Source organism: Brienomyrus brachyistius, chromosome 12 (genome assembly GCF_023856365.1).
Source record: "Brienomyrus brachyistius isolate T26 chromosome 12, BBRACH_0.4, whole genome shotgun sequence".
Taxonomy (NCBI): Eukaryota; Metazoa; Chordata; class Actinopteri; order Osteoglossiformes; family Mormyridae; genus Brienomyrus; species Brienomyrus brachyistius.
In genome coordinates this window covers 10,718,767-10,745,215 of record NC_064544.1, presented here as the reverse complement: position 1 = coordinate 10,745,215, position 26,449 = coordinate 10,718,767, and the positions used below count along the sequence as shown (strand labels likewise).

At 43.6% G+C, this 26,449-nt stretch overlaps 1 protein-coding gene and 1 non-coding gene across 5 annotated transcripts in view; both read right to left on the bottom strand.

Annotated features, from left to right (window-relative positions):
• The window catches only part of kcnip4a (potassium voltage-gated channel interacting protein 4a), a 101,623-nt gene that overhangs the window by 60,339 nt on the left and 14,835 nt on the right, over positions 1 to 26,449 (bottom strand). Inside the window, exon 1 of one of the 4 annotated variants that reach the window (XM_048970731.1) lies at positions 15,316 to 15,324. The exons of 1 other annotated variant lie outside the window; for it this stretch is intronic. Coding sequence is in view for 1 of the 3 variants with exons in the window: in XM_048970730.1 (XP_048826687.1) it covers positions 1,694 to 1,751 (58 nt within the window). In the remaining 2 variants the exon portion in view is untranslated. Of the gene's footprint in view, positions 1 to 1,693; positions 2,279 to 4,986; positions 5,007 to 15,315; positions 15,325 to 26,449 lie in introns of those variants that run through there. 2 more of the 4 variants (XM_048970732.1, XM_048970730.1) reach the window with 2 other exon arrangements.
• Positions 3,843 to 3,920, bottom strand: trnak-uuu (transfer RNA lysine (anticodon UUU)). The gene has a single exon. It is a non-coding gene; the product is annotated as a tRNA-Lys (tRNA).

The window sequence follows — 26,449 nt, the reverse complement described above, 5'->3', positions numbered from 1 at the left end:
ACCATGAGACCCATACAATTTTTCTATCAGGCTGAAATGCAGGAAACATGTCGCCTCTGTTTTTGTTCCCCCCCCCTCCCCCCCCCCCCCCCCAACCTCCCAAAGGCTGCAATTCAAACAAAGATACTGAAGCAAAAGCAGCCCAGAGGAACGTGTGGGATGCAGAGTTGGTTAAGCGAGCCCTTCAGATGGGAACACAAGCACCCCCCATAATTAATGGCGTACATTAGAGTGGGCAGTGGAGTGATACTTCACCCCCCCACCCCGTCCCACGGTATGCCTCAACCGCGAGTGGCTCAATTAATCAGACTTGTTGGGGTCCTTCAAAGCGCGGGATGAACTTCGGGGAGAGTGCTCTCCACAAAGTGCAGATCCAGGAGAGCCCTCTCAGGCTCCCTGCCCCTGATATTGAACTTGACATGGTTTAGGAAAGTGCTTCCAAATATGGAGAGGTGCATTCGGATTACGGTTCTGGCTTTTCTCGAAAGGTGCACCGATCGATGTCCTATTAACGGTGAATAAAAGTGTGCAGTCTGACCAATTTCAAAGGTAAACACCCTATGTGAGTATAGACTTGGCACATCGGCGTGTTCTTCAGTACAGATTTCCATTTTTCCCACTGTGACTAACTTATCATTTATCTTCAGCAAGCCTTTGAATATTATTAATGTGTCACAGTGAGTGACAGTTCTCTGCATTTGAGTTTGCGCTCATTCTGTACTCTTTGTTTACCTTACGATGAACATCCAAGCTGGGAAGCTCTGCTTCCTACCACTGCTGCTATTACTTCAGCTCTGTAACCAAACACCAAGCTTCACTAAAGCCCTAAAGCTCAGCGGCCCCACAAGGCTTGCTCGGATCATTTGTAGCATGTTTTCCGTTTCCAGAACAGTTTCCCAGGATCCCAATTAATTTAACATGCATCTTGTTTTTTTCATACCTCTTTGAAAAACAACCTAAGTGAACCAATATTAAATACTTCCTTACAAACACCAAATTAATCCACAACATGGAAAGAGTGTGTCTGACATGTCCTGCAGTCTGTTACCTAAATAAAAACAATTGTTATTTAGAAGCAAGCCATTACAATTAACATCAGCTCTCTGGAGGTCTAAAAGTCTGAGGATCTCTTTAATTAGTGAGCCAAATAAAAAGAGTAGGTCTATCTAATTTCATAGACTGCTGAGTCTGCTTAGCTTGTCATTATCCAGAGGATTAGCGTAAAAAACAGCATCGGACTGCTTCTACCCCAGTCGTAGCGAGCACGCTCAGAACAAACAGCCAAACCAGAGGATGTCGAAGAGAACTAAGTAATATATTTAGCTTTATATGTTTTCCACAGACATACTGCAGGGTAAATGAAGCATCAAAACAGACAAAAGGCCTTGCGTATGCAAAACAAAAAAGTATGCAGAAGTTTACAAAAGTCACTTAGGTTTTGCAACATATTGATTCTAAGATGACTTATGGCATAAGCAGGTAGTTGACGAGGACGAATCACTTGGACCGTCCACATGGACCGTACACATAGACTGCGCACATGGACTGTGCACATAGACTGCATAAATAGACCGTGCACATGGACCGTGCACATAGACTGCGCACATAGACCGCACACATGGACCACGCACATAGACCGTGCACATGGACCACACGCATAGACTGCACACATGGACCTTCCTGGCCTACCTACCTTTTCTCTTGTTCCGCTGTTTAGGCTGCAGGGAGAAGATAACCATGAGCGCTCCCATAATTCTCCTCTCTGTGGTCGTCAGAGGTCTACTGTTGTGGGTTTATCTGATTAATTTCTGGGTCCCTCCTGTGTCCCGTAACTCAGGGTCTTGGGTGGGCAGTCTTTGGAGACATTAACGGTCTACTGTCTGCTTCTCGGGCAGCAAACCTTGAGAATCTTCTCTTGCCCTATCTCACGTTCCCGGCTGCTTGGAAACTCCAGTCCTCCAAAGAAACAGGAGAGTCCTTTCTTTGTGTGTGTCCCAGCCCTGTGGAGTGCGTATAGAGGAATCCAGTCGCCGAGCCTCTCAGAATGTCAATAGCAGCGCTTGCTCCCCCGGACCAGCAGAGTTGGTCTGTAAGGGTTCCCCTTATTATACCAGTGAGCACCTAGATTTGTATTCCTTTTCCACGGCCGAACCCACTACTCTCTCAACATATAGTCCCTCTCGGGGAGGGAAAAAGCGGGAGAGAGAGAGCCTGAGCGAGAGAGCAAGAGAGAAAGGGAGCGAGAGAGAGGAGAACGAGAGAGGACTGTGATAAACGTGACTAGTTCCCGTTAACTTGTTCCTGCTGTGACCAAATCAAGCGGTCAGCTCTGTGTTTTGGCACTGGGCATTTGTTTTGGAGGACCTGCGCCCGAGACGCGAGAGCAGACCCGATACGCATTGTTAATTCGCGCACGGGCACAGCCGAGGCTGCCATTCTGCAGGGAGAGGAAAAAAATGCAAATGCAAGCAATTAATTTGTCTGGCACAGGCTTGGACTATGTTAAAATAAAACTAATTTTAAAATACAGTCATTGAGTACTGGGGTATAAATCCAACGACAGCTCTCTGATAAAAGACTTTGAAAAGCAATCATGCAATGTGGTACATTTTAAATTATGTTTGAATTAATGTACCGTAATTTTTCAGAGTTATTTGCAAAGTCCTTTTGGGGGATATATCGCTCCTTTTTTCCCCAGATAATAATGTTTATTGGAAAATGATGGATGGTTAATGGACAGGCAAGAAACTACAAGACAGGGCTTTTAAGTGATAAGCTATACAGGTTTGAGGTGGAAGTTTCATCTTCCAATCACTTATGCAGGACATACATCGGTACGGAACAAGTATGTAATAAGGTCACATGATTTTACAAAGGCTACACCAGCAGCGTGATGCCTAGGTCGCGTTGACTCTCGTAGTGGGTACATTAAGCCTCACTGTTGGCTCTAAGAGACATAACATACATTTCCAAAAATTATGTAATACTGTACTGAGACTGTAATCTTGACTGATCATGGGTGATGTTAAGATTTAGAGTAACACTGACATGACATCATTGAAAAATGAAAAATATACAAAATCAAGACGTTTTCTTATCTTGATGGCATAGGAAGAATGTCTTACAACATGTGTAGAGATGCAACAATATGTATAGCATAGGTATCAGTATGTATAGCATAGTAACAGTATGTATGGCATAGGTAACAGTAAGTATAGCATAGGTAAGAGTATGTACAACATAGGTAAGAGTATGTATAACATAGGTAAGAGTATGTACAACATAGGTAAGAGTATGTACAACATAGGTAAGAGCATGTATAGCATAAGTATCAGTATGTATAACATAGCTAAGAGTATGTATAACATAGGTAACAGTATGTATACCATAGGTAAGAGTATGTATAGCATAGGTAACAGTATGTATAACATAGCTAAGAGTATGTATAACATAGGTAACAGTATGTATAACATAGGTAAGAGTATGTATAACATAGGTATCAGTATGTATAGCATAGGTAACAGTATGTATAACATAGGTTACATTTTGAAGAGAGAATAAAGAAGAAGAAAGAATGGTAAGAAGAAAGAATAAGAATTAGGTGATCAGTGGTCATTGTTAACACACCACAGCACACAGTGCACAACAACGAAATGTGTCCTCTGCATTTAACCCATACGTCACTTTCGTGACATAGCAGGGGCCAGCTAACTCAGCGCCCAGGGAGCAGTGCTTGGGGGTGGTACCTTGCTGTTGGGGGATTTGAACCTGTAATCCTTTAATTACAAGTGCGCTTCAATAACCATTAAGCCACCACTGCCCACAAAACTGGCTTGCCAGAGAACCCTGGCCAAACAGGGACTTGAACCCTGGATCCTCAGATTAAAAGTCTGATGCTCTACCAACTGAGCTACCAAGGTTATGTATGTGTGTATCATAGGTAAGAGTATGTATATCATAGGTAACAAATTGTATGTATAACATAGGAACCGTATGTATAGCATAGGTAACAAACAGTTTGTATAACCGTATGTATAGCATGATAGATATATTTAGAGCATGTGCAGTATTGTACATCACACCATATGTCATACTATGTAATCAGGAAATGTAAAAAAACATCCCAACAAATGTGGTAGCATGTCACAGCATATCACTGTCTATAATCACACAGAATATGTGACACTCTATAATCGCAGGGTGTAGGGAATGTGCTGCAGCCCGTATGGTATATGGAAATCGGCACACCATTGTGTTCTTTTATATTTCCCGGTCAGCCACTGCATCTTTCTGCCTTGCACAGCCGCTCTACACTGTCCTGCATGAGGAAATCCTCCAGCACGGATTCCACGTGTCTCCAGGCACCTTAACGCGCCATATAAATGAGTCTCCCCTGGGTGCTGTGTGCACTGCCATCATGTTTTTTCAGTGATAAACCCACATCTACTCAATGAACCATTACAAGACGTGAACAAAGCCAGCCAAACAGTAATTCTTGTACCCGGCTTGTCTGACAGTGAACAGACTCCTCATGCTCCGAACTAACGTGTCGCACAAAAGACAGCGACCTTTTACGCACAGCAATACATTACACACGAAGTATATGTCCTAATACAAACTGCCCTTTAAATAGCCAGAATCATGATTAGACTAAGGACGTGTTTTACAAGACTAATATTTCCACAGGAATAACTCAAAGGATATAACCCTTTTTTGGCAACCGGAGAGACAGATTCCCACTGGGAAAATCTGTACATAATGTGCTAGAGAAACCTTTTATCTTATTTTTAATTAAGTGCCAGAATGTTCCCCTTGAACACTGACGTTATACTTGTGTTTAAAGCAAACAAGAATAATGGGATAATGGAATGATAAATTTGCTGAAGGTCTGTCAGTGCCAGGTACTTCTTAATACCAAGGTAACTACGTTCGCGGCATAACAGATAAGCGAAGAACGAAGCGGTAGTTCGGCATCAAACTACAGACCTCTCCGTCTAGCGGGCTTCGCTGATGAGTCTCATCGGACATTTGAGAGAAACGGACCAGCATGGAGGAGAGAAGATTCCCAAGCACCAGCAGAAATGCAGGCAAAGGGAGGACACTAGGTCCTATTTTTTATACTTAAAAGTAGGACTGGTCACGCACTGCTACAGGGAATGTGGGTGACAAAACAACAACGCCTGAACGCATCTTAACACCCACAACTCAGTAGCAGTTTCACAACTGAATATTTATGAGGGGAAAAAAAGTAGAATCACAGAATCAGTAACACTACTAGAAGGGTAAAAGAAAAGAACTGAATAAATTCTTCCTCAACCCACCTGTATTTCACTACAATATTAATTATTAAAAAAATGTTGCAGTACTAATTTCCTTTTCAACGTACATTGCTCTGGGCGGTGCTACCCCCCATGGTTTCCATCGGATTGCACTGATAGGATTGGGAGATGCTTAATTGTTACACTGCAAAGTGTAAACATTACTTTTACCATTTCTAGAAATGCTATCTTCTGACTCTCATTCTAGTAGGGTGTATATTTCTCAGACAGGGTTTAGGCACTGAGCTGAAACAATCTCCCATGTCCCAACACACCGATATGCAAAGCTGTATGTCACCTGCCGGATTACAAGCAGTGGGGGCAGGAGAAAGCAGAAAAATCCCCTTCTGCACTCCACCGTCACGTCACGAGCCCCCCCAGCCGGACTGCTCGCAATAGCCACAACCAACAATAAGCGCTTGAATCTTCACAGCTTAGCTTACTTTAGGACTGGGCAGCGATCTGACTGGTACAAGGGCACAGCGGTCTTATGGACTCAGACTGGGGGTCAGATATGGCAGAGGCGGGGGGATGCTTGCCCCCAGTATCAAATGCTCCCACCCCCAAAAAAATCGTATTATCTTTTATTACAAATCCATATGTTACAGAGGCCAATTCGCTGCGCTTGCAGAGCGCGAGGAATGAGCATATACCTACCTAAAGACTGTGGTCCTGTATTAGGCAAAATGATTTATTTATATGGATCAGCTTTTAAAAAATTATGGTTAGCTGTGAAAATGTACCATAAACACTGTTAGTCTCGTTTTAAATGATGGAATCTTTATTATTCTAAAATTATTTTGAAATCTTACTTGCACAGCGTACTTGTGCCCATTTCGATGTCAAGATATACATTGCACCCCCCCAATGTCAAACTCCATCCGACACCACTGGACTCAGATCTCCAACCGCCTGGCCATAAAACCAGGCCCTTAGTCATCACACCAGGGACTGGTTTCTGGAGTCTTACTGCCGCCCATTCGGGGTATGTGGGAACAACTATAACGGTGAAGTTCGAAATAAATATTTCAGACTTTTATTTTGGTTTTGTACTATAACAGAATTAACTGTATTGTTATTATTTGTGACATCGTTTTGCTAACAAACATAACATCTAAATAAACAAAAAATGCCACTAAAACAGAAATATTTGAATAATATATTGTTTACATGTATTAATTGCGTATTTGCAATTACAGTAACAGGTTATCCTCAAATATTTCTTGAAATGTATGCGGCATATAAGAAAAGTGACATAATTATTAAAAAACGTAAACTGTATAACAGCAACCCTAAAAGCGTATAAGCATGTATAATTATATTTTGTTTCCAAATGGGTGTGCTATATCCATCCATCCATATTTTAATTGCTTACCTAGAAATGGATCACAGGGGGCCTGGAACCTATCCCAGGCTGCACAGGGCTGGGGTACACCCAGGAGAGGATGGCAATCCGCCAGCGAAGTGAGTCACGCGTGACTCAGCGCAGAATAGCGCCGACCCTGAGCAGGGCGCGCATTCACTTATAATTTCGAACCAGGTTTTTATGCATTTTTATTTCAGCTCACCACAAACTATTCAGTGCCAGCTCTGCTGTAAAGACTGCACAACGACATCACAATTGTTATTACACACAGACACACATACATCGTAAAAAAATATAAGGCGTATTTAGTGGCGTGAGTCCAATAAAAATAGCACAAACGGGAAAACAGTTCAACTGATTCTCACACCTGCCACACGGTGGCGGCAAACCTCTGTCAAAACAATGTGGATTCCATTCATCCATCTACTTATTCTTGTCAGGGTCGTTAGTACATTAGATATCGGAGGTTTCGGCTCCTGTCAGAACAAGGGAAACCTGCATGTTAATACCGAACTATGCAGCAGAACCTGTTTATGCAGCCCAAGGGACGCAAATAGTGAAATAGTATCTATGGCGAGAGCGTGCGTGTCGCGCACCACGAGGCCTTATTTTGCCAAGCAAGCGGACATGAGCCGGCGGCCTGGCTGCCATCCCACTGGCCGGCAGGGTAGAGCCGGTGCCGGGCATTCACGGTGGGATGCAGCTCAACGATTCCTTACAGACAGCCCGATATGTTTCAGTCAGGCTGATCTGTTCGATACCGATTCATGCAATAACACTGTAAACGAATGCCATTTTCATACACTGAAGTAACAGGTTAACATCAGGGGTAATACGTATTATTAAATGTTGTGTATGCCCCCAAGCACTGCTCTCCGAGGCCTGAATTAGCTGTCCCCTGCTATGCCGCCATGTCACATTTGGGTTAAATGCACAGGATACATTTCGTTGTTGTGTGCTGTGGTGTGTGAACAATGATCACCGAATTCAAATTCTTTACAGTTATGTTTAGTAGCAAAAAATATTTCGTTATAGCATGGTTTTAGAAATTCATAATTACATATACCCCAAAATAATTAAACTACTACTCTTTGGCCAATTCTTAAACCCGACATCACCGTATAACAACCGAAACAAAGAGTATTTTGTAATCTCTTTTTTAAAGAAAATTAAAAAACTAACTTTATGAACATTTTCCTTAAGTAGTTCCTCTTGTTGACCAGCAGAGGGAGCGCTTAGCATTGCTATCCACGAGCTCAAGACACACTGGCAATCTCGTGTCCCTCTGGGAAAGTTGCACAACTAGGTCATTCAGAGACAAGTTCAGTTTTAAAAATGTGAGAAGTTACAGCAACAAAATGTTGATGACATGGTGTGACGGGTAATACTGATAATCAGATCAGGGTTTCGGGATGTAGAAAGTCCCTGAAAGAAATGCCATTCAGTACTATCGACACACTTAATCTGAACTGTTTCAGTAAAATATTACAATTTTGATACATATTTCAGATAAGTAACAAAATGTAAACATAACCCAATCTTTTTTTTTTTGCAATTTCCACACCCTGATTAACTGCATGATGGAGGTAATTTGAAGTGCTATCTACCAGGCTAGGTCATCAAACTGGTTGTTAATCTTTCACAGAGTGTATATGGAAGTCAAACATTAATTTCATCACAATCATTTGTCTTTTCAATTATTAATGCAAAACTAGACAGATCTCCAACCATGGTCTGTTCCTGGGCCCGCCATCAGTGAGAAAGGGGTCCAGTGCAAACCCATACTTACAAGGCAGTCCCCCGTACCCCTCTTACTCAGATTGGTAGCCACTCCCTGCTCCTGCTCTTTCTTTACTTGCTGGGTGGGTGCATGAAGCCACCTGCCGTTTTCAGACAGTACCGAGCTCTAAATGAGTCAATAAACATCGACAGGCTGTCGCTACTGTTTTTAAAAGCATCTGTGGGGCAAAGCCAGTAAAGCAGATCCTTGGAATTACAATATTTCTGGCAGTACTCTGCTGTGCTGAGCAATGGCAAAAGACAGGTGGAGAAGCACCTCTGAAGATAAGGTCAGCTTATGCAACACGCAAGGGTCAACATTAGCTCTTTAAATATTTAGCGCTTCTACAGCATACAGAACAGCAGCGGTAAGAAAATCATGGCAATAAAAATGGAAGGAAAATCAAAGGGCAGAATCAGGACCGGCATCTCCCATAATGCCCTAACCCTTTAGCTATGAAGTTTGTTTCTCTGCTTCGGGAAACGGGAGTCTGCTTGTGTTTACGCCTCAGTTTAGTCACACAATTTGTAAGCCCGGCCTTATGGAGGCAGGGGAATGGTGCACCAGTGCAATCAGCCAGACTCATCCCAGCAATCAAGAAAATCACCCGCTGTTTCTAATTAAAGAGTAATTTAAAAATGGAGGACTTCCAATGGGACTAGGGGAAGCGTTTGAACCGAAACAAATGTATGACGGGGCACTGGCCAGCTCATACAGTCTGTCAGGATTCTTGTTTTGATGAGTCTTGATCATATCCAGGGTATTATGTCCTATAACACAATTACTATATCCTATAACGAACTTACAGGGCATGCCCACATCCCAACAGCACCCAAACAAGTGGTGCAAGACAGCCAGAATGGCTTATGGGGGGGGAATTGGTGTGTGGCTCAGTACGTTAGGCTGCTGTACCTGTAGGCAGAAGGTTACTGGTTCAAATCCTATGGTTGGCAGCGTGATTTTGGTATTTGGTTCCCAAGCAAGGCCCTTAACCCCCAATTGCTCCAAGGACTGTCTGACCCTGAATCCTCACAAAAAGGTATGATTATAGGTGTTTGCTAAATAAACGCAGCTTCAGCAAAAAAGGTATACGTCGCCCTGATTATAGGTGTCTGCTAAGTAAACGCAGCTTCAGCAAAAAAGGTATACGTCGCCCTGATTATAGGTGTCTGCTAAGTAAACGCAGCTTCAGCAAAAAAGGTATACGTCGCCCTGATTATAGGTGTCTGCTAAGTAAACGCAGCTTCAGCAAAAAAGGTATACGTCGCCCTGATTATAGGTGTCTGCTAAGTAAACGCAGCTTCAGCAAAAAAGGTATACGTCGCCCTGATTATAGGTGTCTGCTAAGTAAATGCAGCTTCAGCATTTGTTGAATGAACTGAGAATTTTTTTTTTGTGGTTGCAGTTATAGCCAAGTGACACGTAGCTAACTGACAGCCTGAATACCTCAAGCACCTTTCCAAAGGTGTGCCAGTCAGGCTGATCTCAGACATAAATCTATGACCTTCGCGGAGGATTTCCCTCCTCCGGTCTTGCAGGTCCACCAAATGGGACAGTTGGGCTTAACACATGGGGGCTGTCATCCCATCATTAAAATCCCAGCAGCAGAAAGGTGGTCGATCTCAGACATCAACACACAGCATGGCATTAGGCTTCACGGTGTTAGCGTGACAATGTAATGGGAGGCATTAGGCTTCAATGGATGTCAGGTAATGAACTGGCTGCTTCGCAAGCCAGCAGCTGCCAAAAATAATTAGGCTCTCCTTTCCCGATGGTTTTTGGGAAACACGGTATCAAATCACAACCTCACAATCACTTCAGTTCAGAGAGAAGTGCTTTCAAAGATGCATTTACTATGGTACCATTTACAAAACAATTCCAGGCTAATTCAGGCTGCAAAATGTTATGTTATAATCATTTTAAATCATACCCGTGCAGAGATTATGATACATACTTGGACAGGTTTGCATGGGATCCGGAAAAATTTCTAAATTCCCACAATACCGTTCTAGGTAAGTGGTTAAAATGGTGCCTGGATGGATGGACCTGTCCATGCTCACATTCCTTGGGGGGGGGGGGGGTTAATTGCTGATTTCTACCTCTCTGCACCAGTTGAATACCTAAGTGTGGCAATAACAACCACCAAGTGGAAAAGTGAACCTGACAATGGGTAGCCACATAAAATATGGAATAGATCCTGCTCATTTTTGTCTTATTTTTTTTTTTAGAAAGCCATTCTTATGGAGCAGGTCTCCGAGCAGGTACCTCTGGCTATTTCCCAGCAGCAAGTCCCCTCGGCGCCACACACCCCAGTGCACACACCTGCCGCCGGTACCGAGCGAGTGTCACACACTCTGTCTTTGCCTGACCCTCCTGAACACTCTAAGCCGACATGGCTGCCCAGCTCCCATTTACACCAGTGTGTTTGACACCAGTGGAGCCGGCACATGCAGGCCACCCTTGGGAGAGCGTGCGGCCCAGCCAAGGTGACTGTGTCCTGTCAGTGCGAATGTTAATTGGGCCTCCTTCCAGCCGTCCTTCAGCTCCGAGCAGTTGGTGTCCCTCGCTGATTTTACCTTTTATTTCCCAGAAACCTTCATTGCTAAAGACATCAATGTGACCACAGTGCAAAATGCTGCAGTCCAGACAATAATTAGGAATCGATATTCATGCCGGCATCCCATCCTCGCAGGAGATTAATTCTGATTTGAGCACGGGAAGATTTAGCGCCGGCCGACGAGTGTCGAGCGGCAAGACGATGGCTGTTTAGACTGGCGTGAGTTATTTCTCATCCGGCAGAAGACCAGAAATGTGTCTTATCCGCGTAAAGGAAACCATCGCAGGTGACTGTCAAATCCTAATTACCGTTTAACCACTGCTAGCTCTGCTGATCCAGTCCTCATGGTCGAAAGCAGCCAAATCGGAGACTTACGCACTGTTGTTAGAGAGAAAAATATGGAAACGCTGATGTGGGTACAGATTGAGAGAGTGTTAATTACTGCTCTCAGGGTGGTTTCACTCGTGTCCCAAAATAGCCCCTGTTGTCTGCGCAGTTACCCCCCCTGAAGGTCAGGGAATGTGATACTGTATTAGTGGTTTTGGCTACAGTATAATTTGAACACAGGAAACCGCACTAAATCCGGAGTCCTATACATCAACTGTCATTTCGGAACCACAAACTAAAATGTTATCTAATTATTTAAGTGAAAATATCATAAAATCTTGTAAGACCACAATGATTTCTTGTGCAAATAATTCATTTCAGAAACCCGCCGGTTCAATAAATTTTGCCCGCAGAGATCTCTGTATATACATTTGTGTGTGGCTCAGTGGGTTAAGATACTGTGATTGTGATTGGAAGGTTGCCAGTTCAGATCCCAGGGGCAGCAGAGTGATGTCACTACTGAGTCCTAAGCAAGGCCCTTAACCCCCAATTGTTCCAGGGATGGGCTGACCCTGTTTTCTCCAAAATTTATGCTGCTTTGGATAAAAGCTAATGAAAGATTATATATATACACGCACACATATGCCTGAGCTTGCCCAAAGAGCAATGTATTGTAGGTAACTACAAACAGCCCTCGCAGGTCCTCCTGGAGCCTGATGCTACTGGCATACTTATGCTCTCCCTGTTTGCCTAAAATAGATGAGAATGCGGCTCTAAGCCATTTAGGGCTCATCAGCAAACTCCGAGTGTGGCGATAATGAGGTAACTCTCGCAATAAGGTTAACAGGCGCGTCCACTCTGGGAGCGAGCGGCGAGATCCCAGCCGCCTGGCGCTGCATCCCGATCACGGGGCCCTCCACGCGACGGGTGCACATATGGCGGCGCCAGAGGCAGGCATCTCTGTGGACTGACTCAGCCAGCCGGCAGAGGAACTGACAGTGCTCGATAATACCGCAATTTTGTGATTTTAATAAAGCCAGGAGGCCATCTGAATTCGCATCAGAAATATAATTTTAGCACAATATATTGCAAACATATGAGGTACCGGGGGGTTAGATAAACTGGTAGGGGAGTGGAGGGACCGTAAAAACTGATTAGAATTTATACAACTTTATTAAATTGATTGGGTTGATTAGGGAAACAGTTATTTTTTTTCCTGAGAGTGATTTCTTGGATGCATTTCTTAGGCAAACAAAGAAATTGCTTCTGACACTTCAGCACAGAAGTCAGACGTCTCCCCCACCAGGGAAAGTCTAACTGTAGTGCATTTGCAATCACCACACTCAGGTTGGCCTTAACTAAAGCCTTAGCTAATTAGCTAAACGTACGACTAATTAGTCAGACTATGTGTTCCGTTACTCTGTGGCTCTGGGTGCCTTGATGCTCCTGTACAATGATAATGATGATTATTAATTAAATATCCATGCAACGTTAATTGCTGTAAGACTGATTCCGTAAGAGGAGTTTACTTCCCCGCCAGCACTGCGTAGGTTTATCCCATCCTTCTCAGTCGGCTGAATGTCACCGAGTTAGAATCGACATCGTCACAGTAGTTTCTCCATGTCCGCATTCCTGTCACAGCTGTCGCCTCCACCTCTTCACATGTCTATGCTGCCTGCGTGTCCCCTTGCCAACGCTGAACGAATATGAACATGGATACTGACAGCCACAGCTCCTGTAACACGCAACGGAAACACCGCTTCATTCTCAATCTCATCCTTCAGGCCAATTCGCTAAGGTCGTACGAAAAGGTGCGCCGAACACCTTCTGCGACGCTCTCCATCCCTTTTCATAAAAACACTGACGATAAAACCCGAAAACATCAGCTTTAATATCTTTCTTTATGAAGCAGTAATTCTTTTTAACAGGAGATTCACTGGATGAAATGTATTTCCATCACACTCAGAAAGTCAGGCCCCTGACCTTCAAGATAGGATCGTTTTCTTGTGCTTTTAGCAGAGATCTGATGCTTTATCGCAAATGCTTCAGGCAAGAAATAAGAATCAAGGAATATCAGCTGAATTGGCCTCAAATCCACACAACCCAAACATTAACCATGACTAACACTTTGTGAACCTCACACACATCACGCAATACTGATGAGTTTTGATCCAGTGGAAGTCAGGTGACTTCAGATCAATGCTAGCGACTCAGATTGGTGAATTGAAACCATCCATCTTCCAATCACTCATCTCAGTCTGGGTCAGGCCTGGAGACTATTGCAGGCCACATGGGGAATAAAGCACATGTCACCTTGGATAGAATGCCAGCCCATCTCAGGGTACATACAAAAAAGGATTTGTACCTTTGCTTGTCATTAGGCCTGTACCCGCAAAGGTCTGATAATTGTACCCTAGCTGTAGGTAAATGTACTTTTTAGTCTAATTCAAGGTACAATAATGGACCCAGAGGAACATCTGCAAGGTACTAGCAACATTAAAGAACCCCCAATGGTACAAAAATGTTCCTCATAATCCGTTTCTATATCTTTTACCCTTTTACTTTTACCCTTGAGGGTAGAGCCCCAGTGATAAGCAAGGGTATAAATTTGTACAGCAACGATGTTTCACAAAGGCAGGGCCGGATTAAAAGCATTAAGTGCCCCTGGGTAACTGCACACGTGACATCATGTCAGAAAGAAAACGGAGCTGATTGGTGGCTCACGAAATGCAGTAATGAGTCTAAGTTCAGTGTCGTATTAGAAGAATAATGTCTATAGGTGTGTGTGTATATATATATATTAGAGTATATTAGATATTACATTGCATTAACTTGTTAAATGTCATCTGTGAATGGGATGGGAGGGGCTTATGGGGCGGGTTTCTGCACTGCTTGGTGCACCCCTTAGGACGTGGTGCCCCTGGGCACATGCCCGAATGCCCACATGGTTAATCAGGGCCGGCACAAAGTACCAGAGGATTACAGAGATCTTCAGCTTCCTTTTAAATTTCAGTTGTTATCTTCTGTGGGGTCTGAGGACCCCCTCTTCGCAGCCGTTACTCATTTCCACCACATCCTGCAGCTTCCCTCCCCAGCAGTAATCCTTTTACAGCCCCAGGTTCTCATAGCAAACAAAGGTACAGTGCAGGCTTTATTCCCTCGTCTGATTCTCATCCTTGCTTTCCATATTTTGGTGACACATACAGAGACTCTTATCTTGAGAAACAGCCTAGCCTCTAACTAACATTCAAAGAATACATTCTGTATTCACGCCAAGCCTCATAAACCCCTAAAATGTCTTTTCTCTACTCTTGTAAAAATTCTGCTGCCACAGATAGGACCCCATAAGACACAGAGAGAACACACAGTGCCACTCAACTCATTAGGCTTCATACGGTAGGCAGCCGTCTGCCGACAGGGCACAGATTTAAAGAGCCAATTTCACATCATCTCCAAAAGGGGGCGCCAGCAGAGGAGCTGGCCTAAGGCACCACATGGGGTCTGACCACAGAGCAACTCCATATACTGTACAAAGAGTGGGGGTGGGATTTGATCCCACAACCCTGGAGGTATGAGACAAAATTGCTATTCACTGAGCCAAGAAAACTGAACCCATAAAACAAAACTCAATCCACACAATACAAGTCTTTCATAAAAAGCGCGATCCACCGGAGAATGAAAAATGATGACATTTTCAACTAACATGAAAACAAACAATTCCAAATCCCCAGTTAATTACTAGTAAAGCACCATCTTATGCCCTCATTTTGGATGATTTACACATTCACCTAGTACACTCACTTGCAGACTCACACCTAAATCACATTACAGATGCACCTAAGCGCAAACTGACGGAAAAGAGGATAGACTCGCACGTCATCATCCAAATGAGCGCCACCCTTCCAACCTTTTCTGGTAAGATTGGCCACGTTCTGATAGCATTTTAAGACTTTAAATGAGAAATCACCTCTGTGAATACGGGACATCGGCACCGGAAAATCGAGGAACAGAGACTTCAATCCCATGTGTCCGTGCCGCATGCTTGGGAAATCGACATCACGACGGGCGAAACCATGCAATACAAATTGAATTTCACAGAGGCGTCTCCGTTGAAAGACTGAGGGAAGTGCTTCAGTCCCACAGCACTTTATCTACAATAATCAAAACGCAACGCCTGACAGATGCGACAGATGCTATTTTCTTGGGACCGTAACAGATTTTGGTGTAAACGATTAATGATTCCTTTTTCAAAACCTCCTGCTTTTTCAAGGTGTTGAAGAATAGTAAGATAAATAGGTTGCAGGAAATCAACGATGTAGCTGCAAATGAACATTTTTTTATGTATTTTGACTCTTTCTCCCGTTTTCACCATCACGTGACCATCTCACGTGTATAATTAACCCTAATAACATTTGGCTGGCTGCGTTACATGGCAGGATTGTATGGTTAATACGGGTTTTATTTATCAAGGTAGATTTGTCCGGTTTGAAGCAGGGACAATTCAAATGTTTTTTAAGAGGAGGGGAATAAGAGTGGCCATAATTCATACAGAGAGACCGATCTTATCATTAGCCAATGATATGTTTTAAATCGGTGAGTGACAGGGGATGGGGCACTTCTGAGCCAATCAGCTTTTAGCTGGGACCAGCAACCTTTAAGCCCTGCCCTTTGTATATATCCTGTATGTATGAGTGAAGATCTTTAGTTAAATCAAGTCTTGCATGCCAATAGTGAGTTTGTCTAGTTAAATCAAGTCCAACATACCAAGAATGAGTATGTCTGTTTAAAATTAAAGTGCCAGTCTGTTTAGATAAAATCCACCATGACACAAAGAGTGTTCAGTATTCATTCCCATGCACCAACTGCCCCTCGCTGTAAATAAAGTGTTACGACTCACTGGCCAGTGTTGCAGCATAATGCAACAGAGCTCGGCTCATTGGCACTGCTGCTAAGGGAGGGCGGGCTTCGAAAACAGACTGCGATGCAACATGTCAGCTGTCCACCGAAGGAATCCGGCACCTTATCAAAAGCAACCTTCTGTAGCGGAAAGAGACGTTTAACATGAGTGACAGCAGGCACCTGCACATTATGGATACTTCACAGAAAGCAGCTGCTATCATATAATATTGAAACAGGGCATAAGCCTAAACTGACCAACATTAACACTCAGCTAAACAAATATGCATTTATCAGGTTATAATGGTTACATTCACCAGTTGCCCTTTCGTTCAGTTCAACATGTGCTGAGTGTTACATGAACCTGTGACTGAGACTGTGAGTTTTAAACTCAGCAAACTCAGTTTCTCTGTGACTGTGGCTCTTTATGCTCAACTGGTTGGTTGAAACAAAATCTTGGTCTGGATTTGTCCTTTCTGGACCTGAATATTTCCACCTCTTCTCTGGTGCATAGCCCCAAATATATTTGAACGTTAAAGTAATTTGAATTGAACTTACAAATTGACCTAAAGAGATGTATATTTATAAAATTAGTTCTGTTGTATGAATTGTTATATACATCTGCCTAAATTAGGATGTTTCACATGTTTCAGAGAACGAGGAGGGGAGGAGCAGCGTTTGTGGATGCTAATGCTAATGAGAACAAGCAGAGACAGTGAGGAGAGGAGCAGCGTTTGTGGATCCTAATGCTAATGAGAGCAAGCAGAGACAGTGAGGAGAGGAGCAGCGTTTGTGGATGCTAATGCTAATGAGAACAAGCAGAGACAGTGAGGAGAGGAGCAGCGTTTTTGGATGCTAATGCTAATGAGAACAATCAGAGACAGTGAGGAGAGGAGCAGCGTTTGTGGATGCTAATGAGAACAAGCAGAGACAGTGAGGAGAGGAGCAGCGTTTGTGGATGCTAATGCTAATGAGAACAAGCAGAGACAGTGAGGAAAGGAGCAGCGTTTGTGGATGCTAATGCTAATGAGAACAAGCAGAGACAGTGAGGAGAGGAGCAGCGTTTATGGATGCTAAAGCCAATGACCACAAAAGGAAGAAAGGTGCAATGCAGATGAAGACTGATGTAACTGACAGGTGTCGATATAAAATATTGCATTGTTACATATATCAGTAATTAATAGCCCATTATTGTTGTTAAAAACCTATATGTGCGTACGACGTCATTATGGTTTTTATGAGTTACGGCAGCTCAGAGTTAAAAAATGAAGCATCGCCTACACCTTCAGAAACTCCCACGTTAAATGCCGTTACTTGAACTCCGCCAGCGCTGGCTGCATTATTATCAATCAGCTCTGAGCACTGAAGCAGAACGTCAAACGACCTCCAGCATCCAGAACACTGCTGAGATCCAGGTGTTCTGCTGATCGGTGCCTTTTGCAGCCTGGATTTTACAGCAGCCACAGGCGCCACGCCACACATCCAGGGCACTACACGGAAACTACTCCGACACTGACGTCCATCTACAGCCGCCACACCACGCCCCATGCAAGCTTCTGTCCTGAGTAGCCATCTTAATTACAAGATCAAATTTAGTCATACCCGCTGAACATCATATTGTATTTAAAGAGGCTGCTTAAGGCCAGCCTTGCCACAGTCTTAAAAAGTTAGACCTATTGTCTTTGACTTTAGGCCTGCGCAGCAGAAGAGTATAATTGTCAAATAATAAAAGACTATACAGTATACTCACCTTCACAGTGAGAAAGAATATTTTAACCAGGAGGATGACTGATAAGGTCCCAACTATGAAAGGATGGCAGATTTTAATGGAATTAATACCACTAAACAGGGTTGGGTGATATTATAATGAAATATCATGATCATGGACATTTATATTGTCATCAGTTTGAATAAGTATTGTAGTATAGCTGAAATACTTGGCTTCTTGCATAATTAACAGTGAACTATTTTACAACAAATTCCATCAAGGTATTAGACTGTTGTTGGTGTAATTTATCATTATACCAGCCACACACTCCATAACTATTAGTAAAACAATTTGGTCGTCATAAGCAGAAAAACTCAAAACCACTTGTCATATTTTACTGTTTTCTTCATATGCATTTCAGAATATCATGGAAAAACACTACCACTAGAACCCAGCGCTACCACTAGAATATTCTGCCTGCGTACTTAATGGAAGGGTAAACCAATTTTATAAAGTGCAGGAACCTTATATTAAGTATGGGGAGACACATATTTATTTCAACAATTCTGCTAATAAGTTTTCCCACTAACTAGGTCGATATCACCCTCACCCACTAAACAAAGTAGATATAGACCAACTGGACTTGATGTCTAAATGTAAGTTAATTAACTGATATGTCCCACAGACCTTCTGCTTTTGATGTTTCTGTCGAGCTGTGCATTGGTTTTGAATACTTTAATTGATAAAATTCAATGAAAAAAATATTATTACAACTAAAAAGCTGTCAAATGACTGTCGAGCTGTCACTCTTATCACCTCCACGTTAGACATGCCACAGTAACAAACACTGCACTGAGAGACTGAGCCCACTGGATCATTTTATCCAATCAAATCACCGCACAGGTCATTACAAAACCAAAATGAATGTGATTGGAGGAAAATGAAAAAAACTTTCTCCATTGAAAACACAAATTTAAAGGCCTTCTGTCAAACATTAATCATATTAATCATATACCAACCTTCGAAAGAAATAAGCTAGATCTCATACTACAAACATCAATCACAGTCATATCGAGTGGGCAGTGTCCTAAGACTTAATTGTGGCCATTTTATACCTGAAAGAGTTTCTAAAATTGCAAACATATAACTCATGTCCCCAAGCTCTTCCTGTGAGAATAAACTTAAGCATCGGTCAAGTGAATAATGTGAAACAAATGCATGGTCCTCAAACTCTCCCCCCCCCCACCCCCCAACTCCACAGCTTTGTTAAGGTACAATCAACAACCCAGAAATACAAAGATGTCAGGAAAATCTTTAAATGGTCTGGTCTGGGATGTTAACATAGCCAATGAAAAAGGGAGAGTTTCCAAATTTGATACAAATGTGTTCCACAGTTTCCTCTTATCTCTGACGACCTTCGGAAGATTCAAAGCACTGGGTTCTTGTGTATAATACTGCCATTTCATTCCAGGAGGCCGGTTCGCACTCATTTCCAGAGCGTCACCGTATGACCAGGGGCAGGGGGGGGGCTGTCACTCTCTCCCTGGGCCACGTGGACACCTCTGCACGTCCACGACAGCGTGTGACACGCCACACAGCATGCGTCACGGGACAGGCTGGCCTGGCCATCGCGCTCCACGCAGTGACAGGTACCACGTCACGCGGGGGCGGCCATCTGCTGCAGCAATGCGGCTCTGCCTCAAGGCCCAGACGCAGCTCCAGCGCCACCTGCTGCTGGGATGATGATGCCTGTTTTAGTATCCCTTAGACTGGTGCCTCACTCGCCTCGATAGGGATGAGAGGACTCATGTTTGCTATTAAATCCAAACACATCCATAATAGTTACTGCTAAATGTAAACATCATATCAGGTCACATAATTACTCATGAACTTACTTTAACTATATTTAAGGACTACGCTGAAATATCATGAAATTAGGAGCTTGTAAAAGAGAAAAGTTGATTATCCATACATACAAGTCTTAAATTAAACCAGCCATGAGTGAGAATTATAAAGTCAAACTGACTTATCTGCTAAAATGCATTCATTTCTTGTCAAATTAATTTAAAATTATAATGAGTTTCGGCGTTGTGTTACTGACATGCTGGAGTGTTACATGGCACTGGTCTCATAAGTGTGCTGTACAATGAGACACATTTAAATCACAAAACATTGTGTAAGACAGACTAAATGCAAGCTGAGGCCTTATATTGACCGAAGGTCATTCCTTCAGGGGTCGCTGGTCATTACCTTTAAATCTACTGCGATTGGTCTGAAAGGACACATTTAAGGGCTGTTTGTGATGATTCGGGCAGTTTCTTCCCCACACCAAATCACATCCCATCTACTCAACACCCTGAAGAAATCTCATTTGTTAGGGAAAAGCCACAATCACTTTGCCCTGACCTCTGATTCCTTGGGGTCTTAGCCAGTAAAGAAATGTAGGCCACTTGTCAACACTCTGTCCAAGGCATGTAACCCTTCCCCCCCCCCCCCCCCCCACCCCACCACCATGACATTTGATTTCATCTTAAGCCCAACACACACATTAAGTCACCACTGCAGAGGAAGGTTGGCCGTACACCCAAATAACACCTTCGTAACACTGCGTCATGCTGAAATGGGTCTGTGCTTTGTACATCGTCCACGTCTGTTGAATAATGGCCATCACATCTGCCTGTAACATGTTTCCGACCATCTCACGCCACAAAAAGACTTTCAGGCAGCCCATATAAAAGGCGGTGACTCATACCACCATCACATTTGGTTCCTCATATCCATTAAAAATAAAATAAACAATTTAAACTCATTTACACTCTACTTTCGCCCACCTTCGCTGCAGAATGAGGTTTTATTTCCTTACAAAGCCATTACCACTCACAATGGCCTGTTTCATTAACGTGCATCTCAAGGTTCAGCAGATCATCCATTTTATGGCAGTAAGTGAGAACCGAAAACAGCTGTTCTGAACAATATACAGTCGGTGACCCTGTAAAAACGTCCGCAGGAAATGTCGTACTATAAATGAGGACATGTCCTTGCTCACCATGCTTTTCTCTATATAAATTTTCTCTATCCCATAACTCTGACCAGGACAAGTGGTTAGAAAATGGATAGATGGATGCATTCTCACAAATGCTTTTGCTTATCAGTGGGATTTGCTGACATTTATATTGTGAATTATTTCTTAAACTTCATTTTCCAATCATGCTGAATAATTAAATAACTTCCAGCCTTATGAAATGATATGAATTATCCTTTGGTAATCACATCACAATAACAAACTTGCCAACGGGAATTTTGAAGATCCAGAAAGAAGACACGGGACCTTCTGGAGAAACAAATACAGTCACCAGGAGTCAACATTGACTTCTTGGCACCTAATAATAATTGATAATTGCAGCTTTAAAGTTTCGTTAGGTACGGCTCCAAATGATGTAGCCTGGGACACTGAACAAAACATAACCTTGGCCAATTTTATATTTATGCATAATTTTATATATTCAAGGGCTCCTGTCGAATACTGGGCCCCCGATTCTGCCAAAGTATCCATGCCCCCTACCGCACCCCTGCTCCAGAATGCAAGAGTTTAAACTTGTCCAAATCTCACTGTGTGTAAAGACTAACCTTCTAACAACTAAGAACACCAGAGGCATATCACCTATTCCGTTCATCATGCAGTAACTCGACCCCAAGGTCCCGGACTTCGTGGCGGCCTGCAGCCAGTACTTCACGTATAGCTTTTTGGCAACTTGTTGAGGATTTGCACTCGCGTCCCCATTTGCTGTGAATTTAATGCTCCGTTTGCTGCCAAAGCTACCAAATGCTGCGGTAAACAAGCCAGCCGGCAGCGGATGCGGCAGCACTTCCTAGCAGAAGCGGGAAACAGAAACAGATCGAAGTGCCATCGATGCGGGCACTTAAGGGCCGACATCGCTGCGCGGCCTGAATGCCCATCACTCATAACTCTCCGTTTCCCCTGCATCTGAAAATCAGGAGGGAAAACACAATAAGCATTAAGCGATCGCAGTGCAGATTGGTGCTTAGACTGATGTACAAATGTACATCAAGTGTATAGTATGAAAAGCAGAGTATCGCTAATGGCGACTTGCTGCAGCGGCGGTGATAGTCTGACAAATGATACTCTCACGCTGCTTCTGCATAACAGCACTGATGTGTCGACTGCTGAGATGCGGCACTTCACACGCTGGCCTCTGAAAAATGACGCCCGGCGTCGTCTCCGAAGCATGACACTGCAGTGCGTCGCTTCTCGCTGATGACACCCCGGTGCGTCGTTTTTTTTTTTCTCGATAATGACACCCTGAGACCGCTTCCCCTGTGATTCATAGAGCTTCCTTGTTCGTTGACTCCCCTAAAGAATCTGCTGGATGCTTGCAAGCACATACTGTACAGGCATTGAGTAGAGGACACAGTGCTAACATAACAAGCTTCCCGTCTGTCTATGTCATGGACAGAATGTTATGGAAGTCATAGAAGGAACAAACTAAAGGAGTTATGCCAGCTAAGGAAAGAGTGAGGCATTTATAGCAGCTGTCCATTTGGAATTCACATCTGTAGCTCGCATGTCTATTGAAGATGCCACCACTGGAGATTAAGTTTACACAACAGTCCACCCCCCTACCTCCCTCGAAACATTACGGGCGACCAGCCTAATAGCATCTCCTTCAGGCACAACGCTAATGAAGATCTCCCTCAGCTTCGTGATCACCACCACCACCCCTTGCTGCTGCCCCATGCAATTTTTTTTGTCTCACTGTGTGAAACTGACGGATCCACGCTTGCATAAGGCTGGAGTACAATCAAGTCCAATGCAAACTGTAGTAATGCGTATTCAAAAAATACATTGCGAGTTATATATCTGAAATACAAGCCATATCGAAGACGGGGGCGGCTAACAAGCAAATGCCTCATCCAATTTGCATCAGCCTCAGACGGAACAACACGTGGGATTTGCAGAAGGCGGTTTTCTTATCCTTAGAAACCTCTCCTACCGTAGGGCAATTAGTAAAAGCAGGGGCACGGCTGTTGACTGAATTAGGACCTGACCTTCTTCGTGTCTGAAATCGGCGCGCGGGGGGTAATTCCCTCGATCTCTCGCGTACGCAAAAGGCGGCGCGGAGCCCAGATTCGCGCGCAGCGGCGGGAACATAGGCGCGCGAGGTAGGCGCGCGCTTAGACGAGCTGTCTCGCTGGTGATGAATTACCGCTCCATGTGCATTTAATTGTGCTTCTGACACCTCAAAGCCACGAGTCTGAAGCGGTGTGCCTGCGGTGCTCACAAAAAGAGCGCGGTTATTGTGTTCCCCAAAGCGCCCCAGAGAGCGAAGCGGGAACAGAGCCGCTCTGAGGAAGAACGAGAGAGAGAAAGCGAGAGAGAAAGAGAGTGCAGCGCAGTAAACATACCTCAGCTAATGGCTTGGCAGCTTTTATAAAGTGCACGCTGGACCTGTGAGTATACAGTAAGATTTAATGTTTCATTTATACACACTTCATAGCTGTGCCGCTACTTAAACCACACGGCACTGAGACTATTTTGTGGCGAAAGTTCTGGGATTCATCACCTGGAATTTTACATAGTCATGTAGACGATAAAGGATCAAATCAAGAAATTATCCAAATCAGAACATTACAGAACCTATGCAAGTAAATCACAAACAGCACTGCAGGGTACACCCTGGGCTCCTGTCTTTCACAGGGCACACACACACACAGTCACACATTATGGAGGTTTCCGAGTCAGCAGCCCTCCTGAAGTCTATTCCTGCGGAGAGGAAGCCGACGTCTCCTGGGATAAACACACACATTTGGAGGAGAAATGCCAACACGCAGAGACCCCCGCGGGGCCGGCACGGGGCCCAGAATCAAAGGCGGCCTCGGTCACTTCAGGAAAGGCAGCTCCCTTATGATATCCGTCCATCTTCCATCTGCTAATCCAGGACAGGGCTGCATGGTCAGCATGGAGCCTTTCCCAGCATACACTGGGCACGAGGCAGGGGGGCACCAAGGGTGGGATGCCATACGCAATCGCACACTATGTGGTTTTTGTGCTATGTGCAATTTAGAGATAGCAGTTCACCTAGACATATGCTGCTGGATGCACAAGAATTTCCCCCTGGTGTCAATAAAGTTTTAACATATATATGTTTGTAGGAGGAATTCAGACAGACCACCAGAAAACCATGTGACGTGGGGATAGGAGGCAGGGCTTCGAACCCCCAGCCATGGAGCTGTGAAGTGCCAGTGCTATTCACTGAGTCACTGTGCCAGCCAGCTTCTTTATTTATTTTTAAAACTACACATATTGTACAAATTCACAGAGTGACTTATTATTAAGGCGTGGTAAAGGAATTACAGTAAACAAGATATGATTGACTCAAGACCACGAAGGCATCGCTGAGCATCGCAGTCAGACAGTGAGTAAAGACAGGGCTAACCCCTCACATTAAGGAAGAAGGCATTGAAATGACCAGCGTAGAGGCCAGAACTCGCAGGCTGTGTGAATCCAGCGGTACATAACAGCGGTCTCACAAGCCCAGAGCCGCAGCTGCAGTGAGTGGAAGCCGCAGAGCTCTGCGTCACAGCCAAATCACATGCCGGGTCACCGTCACCGGCGGCTCTGGCTCGACGCGTCATGCAATCTGCACTCCGTTGGAACGCCACCTGTCCGCCAGCCACCTGGGCAGGGCTGTGATCCTGTCTCTGTCCCGCAGGGCGGCACAGGTCATCAAGGGGTCTGCTTTATTTTTACGGCTGGTGTTTCTGCTCGGAAGTGTGCATTTTCCCATCGGGGCTAGTTGTCGCAGTTTCCCTGTTTCAGTGGCAGCAGAGGCGCTCTGTTAATACTGAAGCTTTCAGCACATACAGTGTAGCCAAAAAATTATTGGTACACTATGAAAAAAGTGGTGGAAAATGGAAATGAAATCGAGGATACTGATTGTGAGATTTCATTACTCTGCATTGGGGATTTCAGCAGTTTTAGCCATGTTGTGAAACTAACCCTACAAATGCTTGTGTGGAGAATGACCACCAAGGCTCCTTGTAGAAACTAAGGGTGCCCAATTACCAGCCTGCTTGGAACACGTTATGTGTTGTGTTAAATGACCTCTATTACGACTGGGAACCCCTCCCATCGTCACATATCCGTTCAACTCTATGAATGGCCAGGTGTACAATATTTGTTTGAAATTACATCATTTGAGAACAATTCCAAAATATGTTCTGAATAAAAGGTTTTCTTGTTTCTTTACTCAACACATATAATTGTAACATTTTAGACAGTTTTTTAAAGTTTGTTGTTTAATATCCTCAATTTAATTTCCATTTGACCATTTTTTCACAGTGTACTAATAATTTTTGCCTACACTGTAGTTACTATAGTAGAACAGGAGACATTGATCATCCTTTTTCATAGAGAAGTAAGATGCATTGTTATGCCAACAGCAGACATCACAGAACACCCAGACATCACACAAGGTCAATGGATACTATCGGTGGGGCTGGGATGGTTACTTTTGAAATGTAATAGCTTAGAGATTACTGTTTACCCTCTTAAACATGTAATAAGTAATGTAAATATTTTGATTAATTCATCAAAGTAAAGTAACATCACATTTGCATACTTTTTCATTACATTTTAGCAGTTTTTAATCTGGGCAATAAAGCTGAAGTCCTAATGACTCTGCTGACCCAATTTATCTGGAAGTATGTTATATTCTACATTTAAGATTTTTACCAAAAATAATATATTCACATGTAGCCCCTTTGTAAACACCAACATTTTGATTAGCAACTGTAATTACATACTTTTTTCTCAGAAATTGTAACAGATTATATTTATTTTATAATTGATTGTCGCAACACCTTATGTAACTAGTGTTCCTTCCCAACACTGACTATCAGTTTGATTGCTATTCGGGTAACTTTTGTACGTAACTAACTGGATTACTGGCCAAATGCTGGAATTCAGGCCTTCCGTCGTTAGGCAGAATTCATCCTTTTACACTAAAACACTGAATAATTCAGTCTCAGAAAAAAGATTTGTTCCCAATACCTAGAATAGTAGAATTCTTTGATAATTCAGGATGAAGATAAGGCGAAGAGGTCAGTTTAATGATGTATGGGCTGTAAGATTTCATTGCATAAAGAAGGGGAATGGGGGTCCTCATTTACTATATTTATCTTAGGGGGTCACCATCACAGGTGTTAGTCCTGTTTTTATCCGTGGTACTTCGGCTCCGTTTTGGCTTAGTTTCATATTAATTTCGACCTGCTACTACTAAACTATGAGGCTCTGAAAGTCATCGCCATTTTATAGTTCCGTACAAGATTAGCTTTCACGGGGCAGGTTATTTATTTGCCCCCAAAGGAAAGAGCTACATTGACCCACAGAGCTTGGCTGCTGTAGAACAGTCCTTCCAGCAAATACGTCAGATTCGGGCTAAATGCGACGCGTTTAGTGTAGTTTACAGGGACTCGA